The sequence below is a fragment of the Scleropages formosus genome, chromosome 1 (assembly GCF_900964775.1).
Source record: "Scleropages formosus chromosome 1, fSclFor1.1, whole genome shotgun sequence".
Lineage (NCBI taxonomy): Eukaryota > Metazoa > Chordata > Actinopteri > Osteoglossiformes > Osteoglossidae > Scleropages > Scleropages formosus.
Window position 1 is genome coordinate 42786185 of NC_041806.1, and position 27949 is coordinate 42814133.

The window sequence follows — 27949 nt, forward strand, 5'->3', positions numbered from 1 at the left end:
TGCTATGCTTGTATACTAAGCAACTTACAATGATTTACTGCTTTATAGTGTGCTAATTCAGGGTAAGTACCAGAGTCCTTGAATTGCATGGAAATGGCTCAAACTACTATGCTACCTTCTGCCCAACATCCTTTCGCCACTATCAAATTTGATGGTGTCCCGTTCGCTGACCCGTCCACTTTAAACGGTTGCGTAACAGACGTTGTCCATGCCAACACAAGCACATTAGGACCACGTGTAAGATCTGTGAAAGCATAAGAAGTATTTCTGCCTCATTACCAAAATCCTACTAGAGCCATCTGATGTTGCGCAATGCAGACGGAAGCCGTTATCACGGCGCGCAAAACAAAATGCTGATCATGTCAAAATGGAGAATCTAAAAACGTGCACAATGTTTAATTCCTCAGGCATACTGTAACTGTTTTGCTGGTCCACTCAAAAAGAGAAGCGAAACAGGAAAGAAAAGAGACATAAGCAACTTAGCCTTACATTCTGATGAGAACTGGAGTTGCTTTGGAAGAGGTCTTACAGCTATGCAAATGCAGCTATTTTCGATTCTTCGGAAACAGAATGAAAAAAAAAAAATTTCCTGGTTTTTTTTTCGACACGGTGAGACATCAAAACTAAGGCACTGTTGATAGGCAAGAGAATGAAGCAAACATGACCTCGTTTCCTGTGTTCAGATGACGCCTTTCCAATGTATAGGACCCCCGAGTTTGCAATGGCTGCCAGAAATGTGACAGAACATTCATAAACTACAGCAAAATCACTGTGACACTGGTAACGTGTTGCTATGCAGAGACTTTACAGCACAGTACAACTGGGCATCGGATCAGTACATTCTAGAACGCAGCGCGGGTCCTGATCACCTGCTTTGCACTACTAGCCTTGTCTAAGTTAGCGCTCTGTGCCAAGAATTCACTGGATTTGTGCAGGTTCCCCCTACAAACTGTCCTCAGGCCATGCCTGAAATAGACCGCACATTTGAAAGTATAGTTACATAAGAACATTAATTTATTTGGGGAAACAAGATGTCACATGGTTCCAAACAACGAAAACAACTTTGCCACGAGATGTCCACGGATAACAGGTAGCATAGCAGTTAGCATACCGTCGCTTTGCGATTAGAGATTCTGGGGTTGAATCCCTCCTTACACTGTACTATCTTTCAGCAAGGCACTTTTCTCAGACTACTCCAGTAAAAAATTAGTCAGCTGTATAAATGGGTGAAACGTTGTAAATAGCACAGTGTGAAGAGCGCAGTGCTAACGTTATCGTAAGTCACTTTAGAGAAAAGCATCAGCTACGTAGATAAATATCACCCACGTCCGGCGAATGCACAGGAAGCCTGGTGAAAAACACAGCAAGGTCACTGAGAGCGCTCGGATGTTTCAGCATCTAAACACCACATTTCGAGATCAGCTGACTTGTAACTAGGCTTTATTTAGATTCACTGGGTGCCTGGGAAACCAGAATAGACCCAGCAGGATATTTTAGCATCGCTCAAGTACCCCTCCATTTACTGGTACAATTAAGCACAAATTTTCTTGCATCTGCTGCTCAGGCCCAAACAAAAGAAGGGCGACCGAAGAAACCCCGCTCGACAGATATGCACAAGGGCGACAAGAGCACAAACAAAGTACTTGAAGCACAAAAGATCGATGGCTTTTGGTTGTTTTTCAGCTTTCTGTCAGTATGGAAGGTCCACATGTTTTAATGTTAATCACATGATTCTTTGGAAACAGAATGAAAAACGAGATGAAAAAATACTATCCTGTTTTTCTTTTTTAAATCTGGTCAGACATCAAAGGTTAGGCACTGTTGATAGGCGGCATGATGAAGTAAACATGACCTTGTTCCTGTATTTAGATAGCGCCTTTCCCATGTATGGGACCCTGACTTTGCAATGGTTGGCTCAAATGTTGGAATTACCTCACATTATCCCTTTATAAGACCAGCATGGTGGTACAGCAGGAGGTTCTGGTGCCTCAAAGCTCCCGGGCTGTGGATTCAGCCAAAATACATGGATTTCACAAGAACTGGTGACCCTAAATTGCCCTTAGTGTGTGAATGTGTGTGTAACTGCCCTGTGATGGACTGACATCCTGTGTTAGGGTGTACGCTGATTTTTCCTATGCCTCTAGGGCAGGCTCCAGACCACCACGACCCCGCATAGCACAAATGGTTATTGAAATTGGATGGATTTTTCTTATTAATCAGTGTTTAAGTTATTTTAGAAAAATAAAATGATGATGATAATTCTCACTCTCCTCAATAACGTCTCTTTTTTAAATTTTTAACAGGAGCACATTTTAAAACATTTGTTTGTAAACCAAAAAGTTTTCAGTATGCTCACAAAGCAAAACCCATGCCACAAATCTGTTTTAACCAAAGCGTTGTCTCTGTGTATAAATACATTTACAACTGTAGGTCTAGCAAAGGATGTGGGAAAGGCTTCTGTGTTCATACAGCCCAAACCAATAGTCTGAAGGCAAAATTCAAACAGGCCACAGTGAAGTGAAGAGCATATGATGCAAAACCGTGATCTTACTAACTGGAACATGTACACAGTTCGAACATACTTAAATACTCATACAGAAAGTCATTATGTGCAACATGTGCTTTTTTCATGTAAAATAATAATTACAACACAGCCAATTCATGACACTCGCTTGGTGTAGAGGTCTGAGCACATTCCAGCGGTATTCCAACTGTAAAACCCTTGACCAACTCCACAGGCTAATTGTTATGGGAAAATATGGAGCTGCCGGCAGAATTTTGCTGTCGATTTATATAGGCAGATTATCTCCATGCTATTCTTTTTTCAGTTAATTACAACAATCCTATTGTTTACTGCAAAAGAAAAACAATATAACATGCAAGTTTTTAGTGTTGTCAGAGCTTCTCCCTAATGGGAGTGTTGAGAGCAGGTGTTAGAGGAACCTGAGGAGTTCACTGTCTGGTTATGGTAACAATGTGATGTGAGCTTCAACACTTTAACATATTATACATTTGACTAAGGCCTAAAAATCAAAAGGTACACAGCATAAAAAAATATCATATTTAAATTAAAGCATACATTTACAGGTGGTCCCCGATTTATGATGGGGTTACGTTCCGCAAAACCCATCGTAATTTGAAAATATTGTAGGTCGAAAATACATTTAGTACACCTAACACACACCTCCGTGTGACAGACAGGGAGATGCGGATTATTGCCGCTGCCCTGCATCGCAAGAGAGTATCGCTCTGCATATCGCTTGCCTGGGAAAAAATCTAAATTCAAAATTCGAAGTACAATTTCTTCTGAATGTCTATCATCAACTCACCATTGTAAAGTCAAAAAAATCATAAGTCGAACCATCATAAATTGGGGACTACCTGTATTTCTAGATTTCATATCTGAAACCTGTGTACTATTAGCTTTAATCTTGTTGTTAAAAATTACTACATATTTTTCATGGAAATGTTCCAACTAAAATACAGTAATATGAACATACGCAACAGGTCTGGAAAGAAGAAACCAAAATCAAAATGGAAACACATAAAACAGATTGACCAGGAATGTTTCTGGTATTTGTTTTTCACACCATGTATGTCCCTGTAAAGAGATTAAGAGACAAACAGCAAAGTATTTCCATTGCACTCCACAGAAGAATATTGTCTGGCACATGTTAATGTGAGGCAGCTTTGCAAATTAAAAACAGACATCTAAATCTGTCATCTGCTTAACCATCCTTCCATCAAACAGTGCAAAAACCAAAAAGATACAACAAATGCGAGGCTATGTGTGCCATTAATTTTGCAATCAAACAGTATAGTGTCTGAAAAATTATATCAATTAAATGTCATTTAAGACAACTCAACAAATGTTTATTATTACATACACACACACACATTTTCTGAACCGCTTGTCCCATACAGGGTCGCGGGGGAACCGGAGTCTACCTGGCAACACAGGGCGTAAGGCTGGAGGGGGAGGGGACGCACCCAGGACGGGATGCCAGTCCGTCGCAAGGCACCCCAAGCAGGACTCGAACCCCAGACCCACGGGAGAGCAGGACCTGGTCCAACCCACTGCACCACCGTGCCCCCATACTGTTTACTAAACGCATAAATGTAATTATTCAATACAACTCAATATACTATTATTCAATATAAATATTTGCAGACTCTCCCAAAGCATGAAGAGTTAATGGATTTGCACCATGGAACCTACAGGGCTGATCACTCTACACCTCAATTGGGCTTCTCCACCTCTGGTTGCTTGGTGGTCCCACTTATGAGAGGTTCAAAGTCAAAAGTATGTAGGCTCTCAGTTTTGGCTCCTGAAATGAGCTCCCTCTCTCTCAGAACTGCTGAAAATTAAATAAGAGCCTCAAAACACATCTGAGATCCACTTCTCTCCTAACCTCCTAACTGCTCTGTAAACTTGCATCACGTCATCTATCATGATCACCTTTGTATTTTCCCTCAATTCTACAAGTACTCATGTAATGCGCAGCATCAAAAACAGTGGTACAGGCAGCCCTTGACTTAGAACATTGACTACTTAATAGAACCCGGACTTATGATGACAGTCTTATTATTTCTGAGTCCTGACGTTTGGTGCTAATGTCTGACCATGACCGCTCCATGTGTTCTGCAATAACATTCAATGGACACTTTGTCACACGGCACCCATACTTCTTATTAACTCAGTCAATATGTCTATCAGTAGCTGTGTTTTTTATATTTACAAAAATGCTATTCACAGAATATTTTCATTTGTGATTCCACTCATATTTTTTTTTTTTTTTTTACAGTAGTGACGATACAAAAATGTGAGTTCTGTGGTGGTAAATAAAAAATGAAAGAAAACGGATTTAGAAACGAAAGTGAAAAAAATGCAGAATATAACACTGTACTGTATTCATATTATTGTTACTCCATATTAGTAATATTGTAACATGAGTAATGTGTGAAATTAGTGAAAAAGAACATAACATTTATGCATGCTAAGTGTTTGGTATACATAACGGTTTACATAATACAGTATAGAGGTGTTTACAACTTACAACAAAGTTGACTTATGACAAAGGTCATCTGAACAGAACCCTGTTGGAAGTCATGGACCACCTGTACTGGATAAACTGACTGTGCTTTGACAATCAAGTGTCTGTACCAAAAGCTTGTCATCTGTCATTAACTTTCGTTTAAATATATCTAACTTAGTGAAGTAAAATGGGGGGAAAAAAAGATTCTTAAAACACCCTCTTGTGCATTTCAGCAACTCCAAAGCACAGAAGGGGGCAAAAATGCATTAACACAGAGTTGAATTTTGCTCTTTTCAGTAAATACAAATCAGGGACAAACTGTAGGGTTTCGCATCCTTTGAAAATTAGTCCTCATCTGTCACCAAGTACTACCACTGAGAAAACTACATAGAAAAATCAGCTAAAATTAAATGCAGGGGATGAATTCATTCTGGTTAGCATGGCCTCGCCAGAAATTATTAAACTACCATCCTAAGACAGTTACTATGAGGCACTGACTCAAAGCCTCACTCTTTCTAGATAAGTTTTGGTTTATTTGTGGAAGGATCCTAGCAATCAGGAGAAACTAACTTGATGACCTCGGCACTGGACAGGCTAGACTTGTGTTCATTTTGGACGCCCTATGTTTCAGTTCAGCCCAAAAAGGGTCACTGGTGGCATTCTATGTGCCTAGCTCTGGTTTACTCACTGACTGCTCTCTTCCATCCACTGTAATGAAAGTCATGTTTGAACTTGGACGGCTTGCAGAAGTTGAGCTCAGCCAGATTTCCGTAGTGGGAGGAAGCTACTGGTAGGATCTCGCAGGATGCACATTCCATGCCAGTACAGTAGATAGTCAATCTCTCTAATGATCTTGTATCTCTAACAATGATTTTGACAGGTGTCAAAACAGGTGTCTCAGAGGCAACATCCATCGTCTTCCAATGAAACAACTCAGGTCTGAATCCCTGCTGCTCCTACTTGAACTCTTGATCAAGGTACTTATGGTCCTTGATTCATGCCCGTTAAAAATACTGAACTGTATAAATGGATAAATCATTAGAATCAGATTAGAAACCCACTACAAATGACTTTGGAGAAAATAATAAATAAGAAGAAGAAACTTTTTTAAAAAAATATATATTCTGGTATTTTTCTATTTACAATACACCAGGTACCGGTTTCTTCATTCTTTGGGTTGGAGGTCACTTGATCTTACACATATTTTATTTTTGCTTAACTAAATACATTTTAAGAAAATTACTTTGCCGAATAGATTAGTTAGAGCTGTTCAGGTTACTGAGCAAGGAAGTATACGTGGAAGAACACCAAATTTGGGCTTGATGCCACACATACTTTGCTAATTACTTCAGAAGACAATAGGCATCTCGTCGGCCAACTTTGTCTGCACTCTCCCCTGAAGCCGTCCTGTAATAGTCGTGTTGGACACGAGAAGCACCCATTTTGGGAGGAAGGAACAGTACTCTATCTTTAAAGGTTCACTTCTGTTCTTCGCTCCAGCAGTCAAAGGTCTACATGGCCAGAAATTCCATGTCTCCTCATTCCCAGTCTTCCCCACCTCCACAGTCACTCAGAAGGCCTCGCAAGACAATTGACAGCGTATATTTAAAACCTGTCACTGAGAACAATAGCCTCTGTCCATGCCCGGTGAACATTCACTCACACACATCACCTATAAATATGTGAAGCATAAGAAAACTAAACAGCTTGATACAGATGCTATGAAAGAAATACTCCAAAGTATAAACAATGACAAAGAGCAGAGCTCCACAGATCACTAGAGTCCTGTATGTATAGTACTACCTTTTTTTACGACAGACAGACTCAAGTTCCGCAGAAACCGATTCTAAAAGCCCATCCACCCGTCTGCTGCTTCCGACATGTCACACTGAGACTAAATATACAAAATGTACAGTACATTGAGGGAAGTATATTAAAGACATACCCACACACTTAGAAACAAATACACACACACAATATCCGAACCGCTTGTCCCATACGGGGTCAGGGGGAGCCGGAGCCTAACTCGGCAACACAGGGCGTAAGGCTGGAAGGGGAGGGGACACACCCAGGACGGGATGCCAGTCCGTCGCAAGGCACCCCAAGCGGGACTTGAACCCCACACCCACAGGAGAGCAGGACCCAGTCCAACCCACTGCACCACCGCGCCACCGCACCCCCCAAATATTTTATAGATTAAATATTTCACACTTTAAAAAAATTCTATTGTCTTCAGTGATCCACTTTTTACAATTTTTCTCTGTTGCACAGTGAATGTGGACCGTGTTTCCATACCCAGCTGACGGGTATCAGTAAAACACATGCATAGAGCAGGAATGTGCAACCAAATCAAATAAGCTCTATTCCACAGTGTTCACAGATCATTTCTAGTGTTCATCAATGTTGGAGATCTATAAAAAGATTTATTCACATTTATAGTTTGAATTGGTCCACAATAACTTTGTTGAGGCATTTCAATTTTCATAAATTTTAATTTAGCTCAAAGTTTAAAAAAAAACAAAAGATACACTCTTACAAACAATTTAATTTTATTGCAGTTATCTCCGAGATCAAAAAAAAAAAAAAAAAAAAAAAACAAAACAAAAACTTACCCCTAAATACATCAAGATGCTTCCAAAAAATAAAGGTTTTATTAACTGGGACATGTGGCTTTCAGATTTACAAAGACATCAACTAGTGTACAGCTAATTTAACATAATTACAGTTAATGGAGTCCAGTATGTATGGATGAACTTTCATTGTTAATTTTCAAAGACTTTATAGTAAAGACTTCAAATGCTGTTACCTTGAATGTAATTAATGTAATGACAATGACCACAACTGTAAAATAAATACCGTGTAAATAAGAAGAGAAAATTATTTATGGTTCTTAAATTTATTTTGAGCTAATGTCAAGTTTTTCATCATTACCATTCTAGGCAGATTTTGACAATATCATGAAACTGTTTGATAATAATTCTTTACCTATGACTAGAGTATGAAAAACAGGAGAAGAAACACAGAACGTTTTCTAATTTTACACTGCGTCACAAAAACACAGACAAAAACAGACACATAAACCCTTCCACATCATCCAAAAACTTCTACCAAATCTGCCAAACCCTATCTGGTTCATGGACAGAACAAAAGCAAAACAAGAAAAACAGCAAATAAAAAAAAAAAGACCAGGCTAGACGTCTTTGGAAATCCCATTGAAAAAAAAAAATGTTACTGTGAGGATCCATTCTGTTCATTCTGCACTATTATTAAGATTGGCATAAACAAAAAAGAGGTGTCTGACAGAACATAAACAAGTACAATGTGGGGACAAATTAATTTTGTTTATTATTTATTATTATATTAAACTATTAAAAGTTTATTATAGGATTCAAGTTAAGTTCAGTAGTATCAAAAAAGTCTTTAAAAAATACAGGGAGCTTTTTACTTCTTCTTCTTTTTATTATTATTATTATTACAACATTTTTTAATTTTCTATTTAAAATATGTTATGATATGAATGTATTTTTAAATAATATTGTATATTATTATGAAGCTATATGATATAATAATAATAATAATAATAATAATAAAAATGGGGGGTGAGGTGGGGTGGCAGACTTGGCCAGATCCGCTCTCTGGCAGGTCTGGGGTTCAAGTCCTGCTTGGGGTGCCTTACGGCAGACTGGCGTCCCGTCCCAGTGTGTTCCCTCCCCATCCAGCCTTGCGCCCCGTGTTGCTGGGTTAGGCTCTGGTTTGCCGCGACTCTGCTCGGGACAAGTGGTTTCAGACAGTGTGTGATAATAATAATAATAATAATAATAATAATAATATAACAACAGAAAGCTGAACAAGAATTCCATCCATTTCATTCTGCCAGAGGCAGCACTTCACTGCTAGAGACTCAACTCACAGCCACCGCCGAAGTGGTTAACTTGTCTGACTAGCTGGCTTGGTGTTAACTTTTCTCCTACATCGTTCTTTTTATTCCCCACCATAATTATTTTGAGAAGTTCATAATTTGATAAACACATATGAACCTTCCAGAAAAACAAAAGGATAAAGAAAAACTGGAGAAAAAGAAAAACGAGACGCTGTAGACTGGCGGTGGCTTTGGCGTCTAACACCTAGATCACCACTAACTCCAGTACTACCTCCAATGGAGCATTCTCTGGCACACTGTCCAACCAGGCCCAGGGCCTTGAGCTCTTAGGCTTACCCCCCCAGTCCTCATAGCCTGGGGTGGAACTGTATTCAACCACGGCTGGCGGTTTCCTGCTGCGTGGCACCCTCCTAGAAGCCATCACTCAGGTAGCATGTGGACTGCCCTTGCCCTCTCAGAGCAGAACTTGAACAAGGTGGAAAAGAGGTCCATTCTTCTGCTCAGTTCAATGACACAGCCTTCAAGAGATTCAGTAACAAGCACATTACAGCAGTAGGCTACAGCATCTGCATGTGTACTTAATTTTTTTAAAGCATGCTTTCCTTGCTGACGTGTTTATGCAAAGAAAATTTAGCTAAATACACAGCATTCAGGTTAGCTTCCTTCTGTCAAACCTCGACTTACAAGTCTGTGCTCTTAACAACTAGGATAAGAGGTCATGGAAGAAGATTCAATCCAAACTTGTGTGTACACTTGTGTACTACACATCTCTTGCTGCCAGCTGTGACAGTGCATCATATTTCGTCGTGAAATACTTAAAATGATTGCATGCAGACAGTGAAAACCTGTAATTTTCATAAGCAAGCAAACTCTGGATACCTATTATGTTTTCTAAATACAGCATTTGGTGGCTAACACCAACAACACTTATGTATGCACAAAGGTGAATTTTTTTTAAAATTTGATTTCCGTAAAAGATTCTGAAATAAACCGTCCTCCTGACTCCCAAAATGACATCAGCACCTTTCACATGTTAAATCACAATTAATTCAGTGTAGTGTGATGCCCCAAACCCCCACCCACCGAACAGCAAGCTATAAAGAAAATTTAGCTTGTTATTATTTTCTCCTTTTGGGGTGTGCCACATCTTGATGTTACCAGGACAAAGACTGGAAGCAAAGCTCCAAGCCCAAATGTAGAAAAAAAAGTATTTTAAGTTGTGCTAAATATTTCTTATCATGCCGCACACTCATTCCAACTGTAATGATTGACTCCCTTCACCTCCTCTTCACAATGGGTATGCAGAAATTGATCTACCCACCCACAGAATGTAGAAAACATTAATGTAAGACATGGGTCAACGTATAAACCAAAAGGAATTCATCTGAATCGACACAACCCAAATACTTTTTACACAAGAAGGGTGGCATAAAGTTTAGATTTCGGTTTATTCATTTAGCCCATGCTTTTCTTCAAAGCAACTTAAAAGAGTTAAGCTACATACGTGATTTATTTTACGGTTTATACATCTGGGTAATTTCTACTGGAGAAATTTAAGGCAAATTTCTACTTATGTGTACTACAGCAGTTGGAGGGATTTGAACTCGTAACCTTAGGATCAGAACATTGCAGCTCTAACGACTACACCACCTGTTGAAAATGCATACTATTTTAACAATCGTATACAATGCATTGTAGCTATATCACACCAAAATTTACATCCATACTGTGTAACCCTGACTACTCTTCAAGGGCAGTTCGGCAACTATTGTGAGGCCTGGTGTTTTCCTAGCTGTCAGGAGTCACGGTTTGCCAAGCTTCATGTTGCTCTCAATCTATATGCCTTCAAAGTGTGGTGCGATGCATCTCAGCTGTCCCAGTCAACAGAACAACTTGTGAGCAAACATAAGGAAATGGTGTTTCAGGAACTGCTTGGTACACCAGACACGGGAGGCCACCCTGACACTAAAGACTGTATGTAACACATGTAGGTAATTTACATAACGTGGTTTATACAGGAGTAAACTACAACTGTCATAGCTTTCCACATGTATTGTTTTTACTTCCTCCAAAATTACACAGTCAAATGTAGTGAGAAAGAATTACTACTCATGTCTGGAAAATAATTCAAACAGCATTCTGGACAGATATATCAAAATGACTGCAATATGCACAACTACAGGATCTCAGAATTGAGCTGGTTCTTCATTCTAATTCATTTCAACGGAAGGTCAGAGCTGTAAAACCCAAAAAGTACGTATAAGAGGTCTGACTAAATTCTGCTATTGACGCTAGTATTAAGAGTATTAAAGCTGTAAGAAAGCTATTGATAATGGTGGAAAATTCATTCACACAGTTGTGAAAGCGGCAGTATCACCAAACGGAAATGTCAACATCTACAGTCTTGTAAGCCAATTTGGATGTAGGCCATAAAATGTTGTGGTTGCAAAGTTTATAATAAAAAAAAAAAAAAAAAAAAAATTAAGGTAGGGGTGCCTTTTTTGCACATGCCCCAAACAAAACCTCAGCTTAAAAAAACCTTGCCACTGTGCGGTCTGCACGGTTTTCAGAATGAAAACAAGACGGAATTACTGGATCCTGTGACATTGTTAAGCTGTGACTTCACTTGTTGCAGCTCTCTCATTTAGCTAAAAAGGGATCGACCAAGAAGCCCTGAGCTCCATCAGTTTTTACTGTGGGCAATAAAACACAGAGAGGGCTCAAAATAATATGCTGGAAAAAAATGCGATTAAGGCTTCCGGGAACCTAAAGAGTACATATGCTAGATGATAAGATGTTACCATGGATTTACAGTGGGTCCAGCAGACATACACAATAGCCTCCATGTAAAAATGGCTGAGATCAACAGGTGCACCAAGTACCCAACACAAATCACTTCTGCTGGGATCTATTAAAACTCATGTAAAAATTAAGCATTTCAAACACAACACTTTTCAGCCTAGCACTTAAAAAGCTTATCAAAAGACAACTGGTCAAAGAAATAATTTGCAATAATGATGTGCCCTTAGGAACTGTATTATGTTGGATAAATTTTCATTTTTATGTAAGCTTTTCCCCTTTATTTTTGCCTTTTTGTTACATTTCATAAATTTGTTCATGCGTCACTGACTATACAGACTGGACCTGCATTTTTGGCCATTGAACATGTTCTGACTGTCTAGTTTTGCTGATGAACCCATTTAGGAAATTTTTTTCATGTAAGCTTTGTATGCTTAAAAAAAATCATACACATGGATATAGAACTTATCTTTTAAAAGCAATGAAATTTCATAACAATTCTTTATAACCACTTTAACAAATTTTGATAGGACCGTTTGTTTAAACAGAAAGTTGAATAGTCAGCAATACAATCAGTGCAAGGACAAACAATACCTATCAACAGAAATTAGGTAACATAATTACACATTATGTTAAGGTACCAATTATGTAAATTATACACAATGAAATTTAGTTCTAAAAATGGAAAGGTTTTAAGCATCTTAATGCTCCAGGAATATTTAATTATAGTGTTTGTGGGCAGACACCAAACAGTGCTAGAGATCACAGCAGTAATAAACAGGAGGATTCCTTGGATTTAAAATTCTAGAAAAAGACTACAGGATGTGACACATTCTACTGCAAATATTTATGCAAATAACATAAAAAGATAATGTATCAAACTTCAGCTGCATGTTAAAATTATGATTTGTGAGAGTCTACTGTTATATTCGGGCTTCATACGATGGTGTCCTGAACAACAAAAAACTGAAAAAATATAAGAGCTTTAATGACATATGCCCTTCTACTATTGTAAATAAGACCTTCATCTTGCAAGCATATGATGACCCTCTAGCATCCAATATTCATTTGTTATGCTACACTGCATCGGTAATGGCATAGTATCCACATCTTTGGCAGAGTGAAAGACATAGGCAGCGACCCTGATAAATTTACCTGTCTATATCATATACATCCATGAGCCAAATTATCTAAATGTCTCCATCCAGGGTGTAACCTGCCTTGTGCCCTATGCTTCTGGAATAGATTTCAGACCTGTAAGACCCTGTATTGGACAAGTAGTCATTGACATGAATGAATTAATAGAAATATGAAATTAAAGGACAAGCTAAAACTCAGAATTTTTATTATATATAATAAATCTGATTACATATAATATTGGTATAAAATTATTTTTATATTATAAATTGTGATGGTGTCATTGTGTCATGAATATAAATACCAGGCAGTAGTGCAGCAGGTAGCACTAGTGCCTCACAGCATTGGGGTTGTGCATTCAAACATAAGTTAAACCCAGCTCAATCTGCGTCAAGTCTTCGCGTTCTCACCATGCCCGCATGGATTTCCTCCCACAGTCCAAAGACAGCTGTGTCAGGTGAACAGGGGAAACTTAACTGCCCGCAGTGTGTGTATCTATCTGTTAACATTGCTCTGCTATGTTAGTATATCTAGCGTTGTAAGCCACCTTGGACAAAGGTTTTAGCTAAATACTAGTTAATAATCATTTTACAATGCATGGGAGAAGATTGTCTGATAGATGCATATTTTTCTAGATGAAATACTTTCATTCAGGAGCCAATTTTTTTTCTCCATAAAACACAATAGTAGTTTTACCCCCTTACACTGGAAGCTCACCAAATGGGGTGATTTCACAAAGCAAACCCTATACATAAATAGTAGGTATTTCTGTGGGGTAATTACAATGAAAGAATTTATAGGGTACTACATTATTAAAATATCACCCTTAGGGCCAGTTGGTAGCGTAGTGGTTAGCGTTGCTGCTGTCTTTGAACCCAAAGGTCCCAGGTTCAAGCCTCACCTCCAACTGCAGTACCCTTGAGCAAGGTACTTACCCTAAATTACTTCACTAAAATTACCCAGCTGTGAAATAGTTGTAAATACCTTAACACTGTAAGTTGCTTTAGAGAAAAGCATCACCTGAATGAATGAATGTCAAAAGTGTGAAATATGAATTCCAGACCTGAGGACTTATTTCACATTTTGCTTATAATTCTATAAATAACAACCAAAGACCAATAAATGAAATAAGTGCAAAAAACCCTCTTCAGCTCTGCCCCCTGGTGCACCAGTCAAGTACTAGAACTCCTTAAGGTCGCGATCACAAATCTGGTGTTAAAAATCACACACACAAGAAGTTACATATTTCTAAATGCAGAGCCGTAACTGAGACATAAGCACATCTGCCTGCTCTGTTTTAAAGCTTTTTTATTTTCTTCAATTTTGTTACTTTACTACTGCTTCAACCATCTATAGACCGGGTGAAGTGAAAGACAGGAATAATGAAAGATTTGCCATGTTCCAGAACAGATAAGTAAAATAAGAATGAAAGCAGTGAGCACTTTTATTTTGCACTGTAAAACAAAAAATGTTTGCTTTTGGTCAAGTATATTAGGCCTTAAGGTAATTGCTACTTGGTTATTTCAACACTGGGGGCATAGTCAAAACATTAAGTACTCAGAATCCTCCCTTATTAGCCTACCGTTTACCTTGAAAATGTAAAAGGCAAATGGCTATACTAGTCAAAAAGGATGGATTGATGGATGGATAGACAGATAGATCTCTTTCATCCAGGTCAGCAAATCTAAGACGTTTTCGAGTATTGGAACAATTACAATGCTAAAGAAAAAGTTACTAGAAAATTGTAGCTAATAATATAACACTACCTTTTAAAATATGAAATATAGAAAAAAACTAAGTATTTTCATTATTATTTTATATATTCAATAATATTAATTTAAATTTGTATTTGCAGATGCTCTACTCCACTTTTAAATTTTGCAGGTCTGAAAATCAACACAGAAGACCAAATCGGTAAGGAAGAAATTGCAATTTTATTTAAGCTACAGAGGACACAAAAATCTGCCTTTGCCTTTTTTTTGTGGCTTGACAGTTTGCAGAGAATAAAGGAGAGGTAACCACAGATCTTCACGTTTAGAGCAAACTACCATCCTGATTTGACAGTCCTTCACCAAAGTGCACCCCTAATTAAGGCTTCCATCTCTGGAGGGAGGTGCTTGTATAGTGGGCCCTTCTGTAGTGAGGCAAAGGGCAGATACAGTATAAATACCTGCCTTACCGAACTGAACCCCAGCAGTTCTTTCAGCACACTAAAGACCTAAGGATATACAGCAGCGGCAGCACAGAGACCCCTCCCCGACTCCTCTGTTTTTTGGAGCTAAAGCATGCTGGTACGTGTCACCCTTCTGCAATTCTTCTCCATGCGCTGGGGGTTCCCCCATACTGGGAAGCCTGGTCCATTCCTGGATCACGCTTCCCAGTTGGTCCTGTGGGGTGCTGCCAGGGGCTCTGGGCACTGGAGCTGCCAGAGGGCAGCTCCACGGTTGGTATGTAACCAGAGGCTCATTTAGAGGCCGGATGGGACAAGTGTGAGAGGACTCATAGCGGGGAAGGTTTTGGGTCCAAGGGACGCTGCTGCTGTATCATGACTCAGTTTAATGGGTTTGAAATTGATTTTTTCCACTTTTCTCATGTAAGAAAAGGAGCAGCGTTCTTGATGTTCTTGTGTTCCCATGGGTTTCTACGGCATCTTCGCAAAAGCATCACTAATGAGGCACTCGTGCTGCTTTCCTTCACAGATTTAGCTTCAGAAGATGGACATACGCGTGATCAGTGTCGCTCTCCTTCTGTTGGCCCTGGCTAATGCGACTCCAGACAGATACCATGTGAGAGTCCACAAGGAGCCATATCCAAAGAAGACTCACGGTAAGTGGGCACACGATACTACTGCCTCCTAAGTCCATGGTGATCAAGTGCTGAAAGTGTGCAGGAGACACACCGTGACTTAAACACACCAGGGACCTGTGGTTTTCAGAGATGCTGTTCACAGAATGGCCTCAAATCCTGCAGCACAACATTAGTTATAGACACACGTTTAAAGATGATGCTCTCAGACGCAGGGAGAGCAGACTGGTTGGGTGGAACGGTGGGTTTGGCCAATGGCCTTCCTGCTATGATGCTCTATTCTTGTGTTTTCTTATTTGAAACATTTCTAAGCAAGTTCACCTGATTCTGTTTCACAAAAAATTCCATTATTTCCAGTCTGAAAATTTAGAAGACAACGAAAATGTACTTCTTGTACTAGGCATTTCTGCAGCTCAGGATCCAATTTTAAAAGCAGAATATTATTTTTATGATCATCCATCTCTAAACCATTGTAAATGCATGTCAATAATTTAGAATGGCACCAAAATATTTCCCCTATATTTATAATATACTTAGATAAAGCCCACACAAAAACATGCAATGGCAGAACATATGAAAAATTCTGGAGCCATTTCTGAGCCTTTAAATATACAGTATTTAAAAAGGAAGAGAAAGCAATTACACCAACTCGACGATAAAAGTGTCTTAGGGAAAAGCTAAAATGCACTCGGGGGCAATGAATGCGATTTTCAATGCACATTCAGAGCACCTAATACTTCATTTTGCAATGGCCCGTCTCTTTCGCATCATTTTTAAGTTTCCACACTGTTCTTTTATAAGAAAGAAAAAAAAAAAGAGGAGCTGTACGTGCTGCAGTGAACTGGTGCCACATCTCAGACTCACACAACTCCATATGTTCTATAGCATTTAATTACTGCTCATCAGACACTGTGCTTAATGACCGTATCGACCGCAGAGCAAACCAGAAACTACTATTGCTACTGCTGCTGATTTACACCAAAAAAAAAAACTGAGAACTTATGAAGGGATCTCAACTTAACCAGAAAAAAATGCATAGATGCCTTCCACTGCCATATCTGTATTAATGTGTACTTGGGTCGGGAGGGTGTGCTGGCAACCTTTAAAACAAAGTGTAATTAGATTTTTAACAGAATGAGCAAAAATTATATTTTTTATTATGTATGTTTTGCTTGCTCTGGAAAAGAAAAAAAAAAAAATAGCAAGTTTTTTGAGACGAAAAACAAAAACAAGTTAACGTGGACGTGGGTTAGGCTGGTCTGCAAGATTGTCAGGTTCACAAAGCCAACGGGAGCCTTGTGGACAAGGGCCCAACTGCTGAGGGCTTCGTGCAGTGAGCGCCAGGAGCGTTAACCGCTTGCACCGTTTAATGAGCAGCTACCCCTGCGCTGGCCATTTGCAGTAGCTTCCCCCTTGGCCCGGGTCTCCCTTCGCTGGACGAAATCTCAGCCATGTCACCCCAGCCACAACTTGGCCAGTGTTCCCCCCAGTAAAACTGTGCAGCAGTTACTTCAATGGGGCAGGAGCTAAGGACTTGAGCAGCTACTGAACACAGATAGAATTATATGCCTTGGATTCAGTTTCAGAGTCCTCCGTGTGGCTTCAGTGGGTCACAAACAAGTTGCCTTCCAAGGTCCTTTACGCACACACTGTTCCGATAGACCTCCGGAACAGATGTGACCACATTAGGCCGGACACACCCAACGCTCCCAGTTTCCTGAGCATTTATATCAGAAATTACACTTTGTGTTTTAAACAACCTGGAACTATATATAACATGGAACAATTTTTCCATTAGTACTGAGGCAGAAGAACAATTAAAATATTTATATATATACACAACAAAATTAATTAGCATTTTTAATAATACATTAAATAAATATTTTATTTAAATGGACCTGAACTAGATTATCAAAATTACTTTTAATACAAAAAAAAATCTTGCCTTCGATGTGCATTTGATTTCTCTGCAACCATCAGACACAGATCACCTTGGCTCTTTAGCAGCTGCAAACCAGCTAAGAAAGCAAACTTGAGCAGCTTTGCTTGTACTCTGAGGCTGTTGACCAGTTTGGGTTCAAGGCTTGAGTTACATCAGAGTTGCCCTTGGAATCTGCACTAATCTGCAGGCTTTTTTCAAAAATGTCGCTGCTTATAGGGTTTAAGTGGTTGCACAGCTTCTGAAATTTTATCGTATTCTGCTCCAGAACAAAGTACATTCGAGATTTAGTAACGTATATATATATTCCTCAGCACACATAATTAATATAAATCACTTATTACATTAATCTTATGCTTTTCTCCAGAGTGACTTACAATGTTAAACTACTGACAGCAATTCACACATCTCCACAGCTGGGTTATTTTACTAGGGCAATTTAGCGTAAGTACCTTGCTCAAGGGTATGATGACTGAAAGTCAGTTCTGAACCTGCGACCTGTGGGGCCAAAGCCAGTAGGTCTAATCACTACACTACAGCTGCCCCACTTAAAGAGACTGGAGTCAATTTTACATTACATCCAGCGCATCTTGTAACCAGCAGGGTAAATATGTAAATACAGCACTGAGAAAAATATCAAATATTAATCCTTGTTTACAAATGCAAAATTCTAATACTTCCAAAATCCATAATGGACAGTGTAGTCTCAAGTTGCAGTAAAGGAGTCCTGAGGATCGGCACATTAAAATTTGATTTAACCCTTTATATAATATTGTATAGAATAAAATGTCATTCTTGATACTGGACAATATGGAATTATATGTAGTAATGGAAGTGCGTAGTTCAACCACAGAACAAAAACATAAATTAACACAGAACTGTGATCTTTTTTTTTGAAGACTGTGCCTGTGCTAATTTAAAGAAATACCTCCACATTTAGCAGAAATCTGTACACTGGTAAATCACCACTTAACACTGGAAATGCAAAAACACTGAGTGAGACTGCTGATAGATTTACCCTCTGTATGGTAACTACGTGACATCTGATTCACAAATATCTTTAATCAATAAAATTAAATCAGGAAATACACAATTAACCATCACTGGACAAAATGCCATATTTATCTATGTATACTTCCAGTGTTAAATGGAGATTTACCAGCGTAGTACATTGGGACAGCAAGCAGTGACGTCGTCTCACAGCAACTAGGAAGTGTGAGAGGACGAGGGTTCGAGCCTGCTCAATCTGTGTGGAGTTTGCATGTTCTCCAGGGGTTCTTTGTTCTCCCAGAGTCCAAAGACATGCTTTTAAGTGAACTGGTAACACCACATTGGCTGTAGTGTGTGTGATAGTGTTTTTTTTTTTTTTTACTGGTGTATAAAATGAGTAACTCACTGTACTATAATATACCTAGCACCGTAAGGCACCGTGGGTGAAAAGGTGTGGGCTGATACTGCTACATAGTGTTCTTCGGAAGTCATTTTAGAGAGAAGTGTTTGCTAAAAGAATAAATGTAAACATAATGTAATGAATTAGTACAGTATTGTAATTATATTGATTAATAAATGACTGTTGATGGTCTGTGCTCTGAAGAGCCATGTCCAAACAATCCATCACGATCTTCAAAATGCCAATTCAAAGATTTTTTTTTTTTTTTTTTTTTTTTAAAAAAAATGATTCAGAAACTGACACAAAATAATAAAACAGCCAATGCGTCTGTTCATAATGAATTTGCTTTGGCTCACAAATGCAATTTAAATGAGCAAAAACCGAACAAACTCGTTTCACCGAGTACTTGAACCGTTACGCTGATGCAAGCAGATGTTCCCAGTAATTCATAAAAAAAAATAAATAAATAAATTTAAAAAAAAAAGCCTGAAGCAAGGAGAAAAGTTGTTAAGGTTACAGAAAATTCAAAACAAGACTGATCATTTGCTTACTGCTTCACTAAAGTTCAACACAGGAATCCGTTACATGACTCGAAAAGCAGAAAATGACAGAAATTTTGTACACGTCTTATAAACATGCATTAGCATGGAATACACAGATTACTTTCACACCTATTTGCACAAAACCACAGACAAGAGCAAAACTATAATCCAAAGGGCACATTGGACACCTGCTAACCGAGGCGAAATATAATAATTTTATCAATCCTGATGAGGAAACCCAGATGCAACTGTACAGTCATTTGTGGAGCTCTACAGAGAAAACCTTAATAAACCATATTGTTTTTAGTTCATAATTTCAAAATTTCCAGAAATCCTTCAAGTTATTTTTATTTGCATGTTTCCACAACCTAATTTGTGAGCTGTATCCATAAATGCTTAACTTAAAGTCATCATACACAGAAACAGCCAGTTTACAAAGCTAATGCCTAACCCTTACATTATTGTTAAATATTTCAAAATTAACACAAACCTGTGTGATCTTGAGAATTATTTTGTTGTTAAACAGCTTCAAATCCAAAAAACTAAAGATATACATGAGCTTGTGTTCTAATATGAATAAAATTCTGCAAAGTCTAGGACAAAATAACATTTCATCTATGAAGTGCATGCAGAAGATGAGCATGAAAGCTTTAAGTCAATATTAGCCTCAGTACCAAGGACAACAGTTCAAATAAACTCCATGACGCATGATGGAAATAGAAATAAATTAATTCTCTATCAGCATGGTTTAAATAAAATTAATGAAGACACAATGTCCACAGGGAACAGCTATCCAAAGGGCTAATTTAATATTCTTATCCGATGACCAGCATGTAGTTTATGAAGTTTCAATTACGCATACAAATAAACTGACCAACTGTAAACTAATTAAGCATCAAGTTCTTTTCTCAAGGAACAAAGTATAAATGGGTTTTGTTATTGTCATAAGTCATTCCTTTGCACTGTCTTCTTGTAAATGGCAAAAATGAACTTCCTATATTTGAAAAGGTCATGAAAATCACTGCAAGAAAAATATTTTATTAATTTAATAGAAAAATACTGCAAAAGTAAGCAAAATAAAACTCAAAAATTTATTGTAAGTTTTATATAAGTGAAACAATTGAAAAAAGTTGATAATTACAACCAGTGCTAATAAATTACATCTGTCTTGTATTTACAATAGCACCACCACCAGGTGAGCCAGGACCCCAAGGTGAACCAGGACCACCTGGACCCCCTGGGCCCGCTGGACCTCCAGGCAAGAGTGGATATGGAAAACCAGGCCCTCACGGTCCACCAGGGCCACCAGGGCCAGCTGGTTACTCTGCAACTGGTAAACCTGGCACTCCAGGTGCACCTGGTAAGCCTGGTGCCAATGGCAAGCCTGGTGATGGTGGACCACCTGGTGCACCTGGACCCCAAGGTGCAAGGGGTGCCACCGGTGCTCCCGGGATCCCTGGACCTGCAGGTCTTTCTTCTGTTGGTAAACCTGGACCACATGGTTTGCCTGGACCAATGGGGCCTAGAGGTGAGCAAGGCTTGAAGGGACACCCTGGTGTTCCTGGACTTCCTGGTCCAAAAGGGGACATGGGACATGGCATTCCTGGGACTCCAGGTCAGAGAGGACCAATAGGTCCAATGGGTCCTGCAGGTCAGCCGGGTATTCCTGGGGTTGGGAAATCTGGTCCAGCTGGAATCCCTGGGGAGCCTGGAAAGTCAGGTGTTCCAGGGAGGGATGGGAGCCCAGGGCCAGTGGGAAGGCCAGGACCAAAAGGTCCTGATGGAATCCCAGGTATAGGATCCCCAGGCAAGCCAGGTCAGAATGGTGCTCCTGGTATGCCTGGCAATCCTGGAGCAAAAGGTCCCCCAGGGCCAAGCGGAGCACCTGGAATTCCTGGTGCACCAGGTGTAGGAAAACCTGGCATTCCTGGACAGCCAGGAGAGAGAGGAGTTCCAGGTACCTCAGGTACTACTGGTCAGAAAGGTGAACCCGGACCAATGGGGTTCACAGGTGCACCAGGCGCTGTTGGACCTGTGGGACCTGTAGGTCCTCAAGGTGCAAGAGGATTACAGGGAGAGGCAGGGCTTCCTGGACTTAAAGGTGACATTGGTGAAATGGGAATACCTGGAGCACAGGGATACAAGGGTGACAAGGGAGCACGAGGTTTAGACGGAAAGTCAGGAATTCCAGGAGCACCAGGCGCTATGGGTCCAAAAGGTCCTGTTGGAGCACCAGGTAGCACAGGAGAAAAAGGTCACCCTGGTGCACCTGGTAAATCAGGTAGCCCAGGACCTGTGGGACTAAAAGGACATCCAGGGAGACCTGGAGAACCAGGAGCAAGGGGAGATAATGGAGTTCCCGGAGCAAGAGGGCCAGTTGGGCCCACTGGTCCTCCAGGAGCACAGGGCCTTAAAGGCCACCCAGGTCATCCTGGGCCTCCTGGCCCTGCAGGACTAGCGGCTAAGGGAATTTCAGGCCCTCAGGGACCCCCAGGCCCTCCAGGAGCTAGAGGACATGATGGTCTTCCCGGACCAGTTGGACCTCCTGGCCCACCTGGCCCTCCGGGTGAGATCGTTTATGACAAAGGCGTGCCCCTGAAATCACATGAGGTAATGGTGCCTCTGAAGCCCCATGTTTCTGCCTTCACTGCCGTGTTGACTAAGGCTTACCCTCCATCTGGTGAACCCATTCGGTTTGACCAGGTTATTTATAACGCTGAGAACCACTATGATCCTCACAGTGGAATCTTTACTTGCCACATCCCAGGTATCTACTACTTTGCCTACCATCTGCATGTCAATGGGGCCAATGCACTGGTGGCGCTGTACAGAAACGGCGAACCTGTTATGTTCACCTACGATGAGTACAACAATGGTTTCCTGGACCAGATGTCTGGTAGTGCTGTCCTTCTGCTTAATGAGCATGACACTGTCTATGTTCAGGTGCCTGATGAGGAAGCCAATGGTGTCTTTGCTGCCGAAAATGTCCACTGCTCTTTCGGTGGATTCCTGATCGCTTCTACGTGATACGGAGTCCTTGAATCCGCAAATAATTTTAAAATCAAAGAACATCTTCTTTAAGAACTACCCTCCCTTTTAAGTACCCCCAGAGCCCAAGAATGGCAGATTCTTTTTGTGAAATGAAAATTGTCAGCAAAACAAGTATGGCTGTTCTGATTTCCCTTAGTATGACCTTAACCGAATATAAAGGAAATGTAAAGTGGTGGGAAAACATTAACTAGGCTTTTTACCAAAGATGACAATATAGCAATGTATAGAACAGGATATTGAAAACAAAACTGACCGCTATTCTTTTTTTGGGTTAAAATAAATAAAAAAAAAAAAAAAAAAAAAAAAAAGAAAGAAAAAAAAATCTGTACAACAGTTCTTCCCTTCTTTCTGTACGTTTAAGAACCTTCAGTTGAGAGATCCAGAATTTTTCCCTAATGTATAGGTTGCTAAAATTCATCAATACATGGTGCTCACTGCTTGTAAAGTTTACAGCAGATTCTTATTTTTGTGTGTTAGTCTGTCTCAGCAGGTTTTATCTGTAACATGCATATTAAGTAATTTGTACACAATTTTTGTACACAATGTCGTATTGGATTTCTAAGAAAACGTTCAAGTAAGATATGTAAAATACAGAGAAGGAAATGGCCATTGAAATTCACACTGTATTTCACCAACATTGTTATATTCTTCAAGATGCATTACACTATGTACAACGTATTGACCAAAATAAAAAATAAATAAATAATGAGAAAAAAAAAAAAAAAAAAAAAAATCATTGCCTTATTTCCAAATATTTTGTCTGTGTTTTGGCTTCTTGTAATTCAGGAATGTGGCTCTCCCTACTATTACAACAAAATCTGTTAATAAATAAACATTCACAGCAGCAGTGATCGCAATTCAGTGCCATAAAATAGCCTCCATTCCTTATTCACAGTTCCCTTTCAAAAGACCACTACATCTAATTGACTTTTAGTACTGAGCCCTGTTCTTGTATCAAATTTCTTCAACAGATTTTAAGATGACTTTTGTACTCGCTTGTTTGAAAGACACTGATTATTACACTTAAACTATTCTATTAACAGACTTGCTTTGTAATTCTAGATGAAAACTGTGCTTACCTTTAAATGCAGATGTATTGTAATTGTGGTCTATGGCAGCAACCATATCTTTCCATAAATCCACCGTTACCTCACTCCCACGCTGAAAACAAAAATCGAGGTGACAGAATGAATAGAATGAGTTTTTTAACAGTAACTTTGATGAAGAAACAAGATATATGCATGGTTAATATGAACAAAAAAAGTTGTTACCTTGTGCAACATATCCACCACCTTGGCACACAGGAGCGCCCCAGGAAGGTCAAAATAGTTGTCATAAAAATAGTACTTAGCTGTAACACAAAAAACAAATTTCTCTACTTTAACATCACCAACACTATTCAAAACATTGTTCAGATAGAATCAGAAATATTATATTACAGAATTAAAAACATTACAAAAATTACAGAAGAACATTGCTGTGGAGTTCACACCCCAATAATTTTACTGAATTTTATTGATTTTTTAAAAAAAAAAAAAAAAAAAAGAATCTGGTGTCCCCAAGTTAAAGACATAAAACTGCAACACTTTTGACTTTAATTGATGATCAATTCCTTGATAAGACTATTAGATTATAAATGTCCTGGTGTCTGAATATAGGTGACTATATCACTGTGATTTAATCGACTTAATAGGTTTTTCTCTATGATAATCTGACCTTCCTTTTCTTTATCAGCAGGAATATAATGCACATCATCAATTTTAAAATGTTATACATTTTGAGACATTACCTCATGGTTCAACAAATTCTAACTTGGAAAAAATGAAATATCTGAATAAATACTTGAAGTAAAAAAAAAAAAAATAGAAATTTATTTCACTAAGAAGAGAATTAGAATATACTAGGTTTTACATATACATAACCACACCTGATCTGGTATAAGAGGTATTGAGGCTTTCAAAGTGCTTCCATTCTCTCTTAGGACCATAATGTTTAATAATCTCTTCAGTGCTCAGGTGTCTGGTCCCATGTGAAGCCCTAAACAAGCAAAAGCAAAAAAAAAAGAATGGTTTTATTGGGCTCCCTCTGTACTAATACCTACTGCCACGGTGCCAGATGCAGCAATGGAAAAGACACTGACTTGTAACCTGAACATTTCTGGTGCAGGTTCAAGGAAGATTCCTGCTGTTGGATTTACCAAGCAAAGCCTCAGTCTGAATAGCAGCAGTGGAAATATGCAGCTACATATCTGGATAAAAATGTAATTCACACTAAGTGCCTGCTCAGAATGACAGCACGGACCCACTTGGGACTGAACCACAAAAACCTTGGCCACATTCCTAAGATTACTACCTTTCTGCTGCCAAGGATTTACAGTAGGCACTTCCTTCAGAGGTGTTACACATCTCAGACCAACACAACAGGCCTCAGGGGCTCTCTGTGGGCCACATTTCTATTGCACCCAGTTAAAGAAAGAGGTTCCTGTCCTACATGAGAAAAGAACGAATGGATCAGCTTCTGGCTTGCATCAGTTCTGTGCAAAGACCTCTGATGAAGCAAAGGCATCTACTGCTGTACCAGTCTTGCCTGAATGCAGCCTCCAAAGCTGGCAAGCAACATCCGCCATCGGTGGATCATCTGTCAGTAATCGCTTCCTCTGCTACAGCAGTATTGCTTAATGGTAACGGAGCCCTGTCCGCCTTTCCACATCACAAACGTGTGCGTGACTGACTTACACAAAGAGTCCAAAATGTTTATAAGGCATACTGATGTCCTAGAGGAAGAAAAGAAGCTTGATGTACTGTATGTACTCTGATATACTGTACATTAGGCTGTGTTGTGCAATACATTACCGTGCAAATAGGCAACACTATAAAACTGAGCTATAACCAATTATAAGAGACACTTGTTCCAATCCTGTGAGAAATTAATAAAAACACACAAGAAACAGATAAGGGTTCTAATCAACCATTGCAAAAAAACACACACAACCTCATTATTGCACACACAAAGAAACATAGATTTCTGCTTTCTTCGCCACTACAGGTATTTTAATCACTTTTTTGCCATAATTCATTTTCACTGCCACACATGCACACACCATTGTAACCATTGAAAGGAGTGGGGAGGGGATAAATAAATAAATCACAATGTTGTGAAGGGACCTTTGATACAAAACTTTGCAAATAATTTATTTTTTTTTTTTTTTTTTTACATACCTTAGAACAGTTCCATCTTGAGCCAGCTTAATGAGGTTTCCATCTTCAAGATCCACCACTAAGCCCTTAAAACTGGACACAGGTAAATATTTCAAATAGCATCTCTTACAACTTTCAGTTCTTTTACCCATGTCCACTTCCCTCCAATGGGAATACTGTTCATCAGTATATCCCCAACTAATATCATGTACCTTTTGGGATGATCCTACATGTTAGCATACATTTGCAGGGGAGAAGTTCTTGGAAAGACCTTCAGCCATTGTGTGACTTGCATGCTGACTCCATCCAACAACAAGTGACAAATTTAACATCTCAGCAGCAACATTTACCCAAAATTATCTAGAATTTTTCACGTCAACTTCTTTCCTCCTCTTAGCGCAAGATATTCTCCTAAAGCAAACATTAATCCCACTCAAAGCTACAACAGAAGGTTCCTCTCAGACCATCAAACGGTTTGGTGACGAAACGTAGCTCCGAAACTACCAAACGCTTCCTCCCTTGATTATGGGACTTTTCCAAAATTGCTAGCATAACATTCCTGGCCGTATGAACGAATCACATCGTAACCGCCATGGATGAAAGTTCCCGATTAGCAAAGAAACAACACCTTCAACTATGAGGAAGAGACTCACCAGAAATCCCACGTGGCCGGGCTCAGAGTCAGCAGGTCTTTGTCATAACCCTTGTGCTCCACCAGGTACCTGGCGAAGCTCTCGTAGATGAGCTGCGGAGGAACACGTCACAGAGGTAGAGTGACTCGAGGGGAACCACCGGAATGCACCTTAGGGCCGGAAAACACCAAGCACTGCCCCACAAGCAGGACCGCCACTCTGCATGGCCCGGACCCAGAGAAGGAGGCCGGCCGCATCCCGCTGCAGTGATGCTCACAGATGACACCTCTGCAGGGCGCTCCAGGCACATGGCCACATCCCGGAGAGGCACCAAAGCCCACACACACGATCATGATGATGATGATGATGATGGTGATGTGCTTCCACAATATTGATCAGAGGGATGCCATGCTGTAGCTAATAAATCAAATGATTCTATAATAATGATCTCAACCCGCCCCCACCCCCACTGCACTGTTTGGGAGGGCCTAAAATACAGCGCAGTGAGGGAGCACTGCATGCCGGTTTGGCGCACGAGCATCTCTCACTCGCTGCTGCACGCGCTGCTTTACATGATTGATCACCTTCCGCGTTCCCGCAATGAAATGACGCAGAACTGTCAAACAATGACGCGCGTGATTGTTTCGAAAAATGTGCTTTTCGCGTGGATCGCAGCGCTCGAGGAACCCGGGCGGGCGGCCGCGGCACAAAACCCGCAGAGAAGACAAGTCACTGACAGCACTAGTCTAGTAGCAACTAGCGCTCTCTTTACATAAATTATTAATGCACACATGATTTATGCGTGGAAGATGTTTCGTGTATGTCGGTCAATTCAAAAATTGTCAAACGAATGAAACGCATTTTTCGTTTTATTTTTTTTTTGCTGTGGAACTCACCCTGGAGGTTTCCTTTAAATGGTACCGACAGAGCGTGTGGTCCAAATCAAAGCCGATAACGTCACACTCGGACAGGGAGAAATACTCGCTCATGGTGTCGGACGAAGAGCAGATCTGATAGTGACAAAAAAAACCAGCCTGGTCGTGTTAGATCTCAACTTGAACGCACGCCGGGCGGGAAGCGCCGTTATCTCACAATGTCACCGCCGCGGATACACCGGGTTTCGCACCGGAGCCTCCAATGCATTCGCCCGGACAGCAACACGTGGCCTTCTCAAACCCCGGCAATATAATCTCCGCTAGCCTGCCTCTTCCCACCGCCACCTCCTAAATTGCCGGACTTTCCACAGGGTCACAATAGACCAAACCTTACGGCACAACTAATCCGCGCGGTTAATATGCACCTCCGTTTCAGAGGTGCTCTGAGGTTTTGGGAAACAGACGCTATAAAATCTAAGCGCCTGTAATACGGGCACTTCCGGGTGACGATACCGTAATATAACAGTGAAAGGAGCAACTAAAATTACAGCGCAAAATGTCGAGACATGAGATTAATTTTGACGGGGGCTGCAGTTACTAGAAATTTTCATGCGGTTAACTTCTTCAGATTTTCAAACCCTTATTTTCTGCGGGTTACATCTGAAT

The 27949-nt window shown here is 39.9% G+C and overlaps 2 protein-coding genes across 3 annotated transcripts in view; one reads left to right on the forward strand and one right to left on the reverse strand.

Moving 5' to 3' along the window:
- Positions 1-27753, reverse strand: part of nt5dc1 (5'-nucleotidase domain containing 1) — a 55760-nt gene extending 28007 nt beyond the window's left edge. For both annotated transcript variants that reach the window (XM_029253748.1, XM_018743826.2), the window contains exons 1-6: positions 27305-27753; positions 26430-26521; positions 25798-25869; positions 24507-24616; positions 23851-23930; positions 23659-23740 (exon numbers count right to left, since the gene is read on the reverse strand). In XM_029253748.1, the coding sequence (XP_029109581.1) occupies positions 23659-23740; positions 23851-23930; positions 24507-24616; positions 25798-25869; positions 26430-26521; positions 27305-27397 (529 nt within the window). In that variant the 5' untranslated portion in view covers positions 27398-27753. The remainder of the gene's footprint in view (positions 1-23658; positions 23741-23850; positions 23931-24506; positions 24617-25797; positions 25870-26429; positions 26522-27304) is intronic.
- Positions 14984-23262, forward strand: col10a1b (collagen, type X, alpha 1b). Its single transcript, XM_018743824.2, has 3 exons — positions 14984-15143; positions 15552-15678; positions 20712-23262. Exons 2-3 carry the CDS (start codon positions 15567-15569, stop codon positions 22553-22555), a joined length of 1956 nt encoding a protein of 651 aa, XP_018599340.1. The 5' UTR covers positions 14984-15143; positions 15552-15566; the 3' UTR covers positions 22556-23262.
- Positions 27754-27949: the final 196 nt, after the last annotated feature.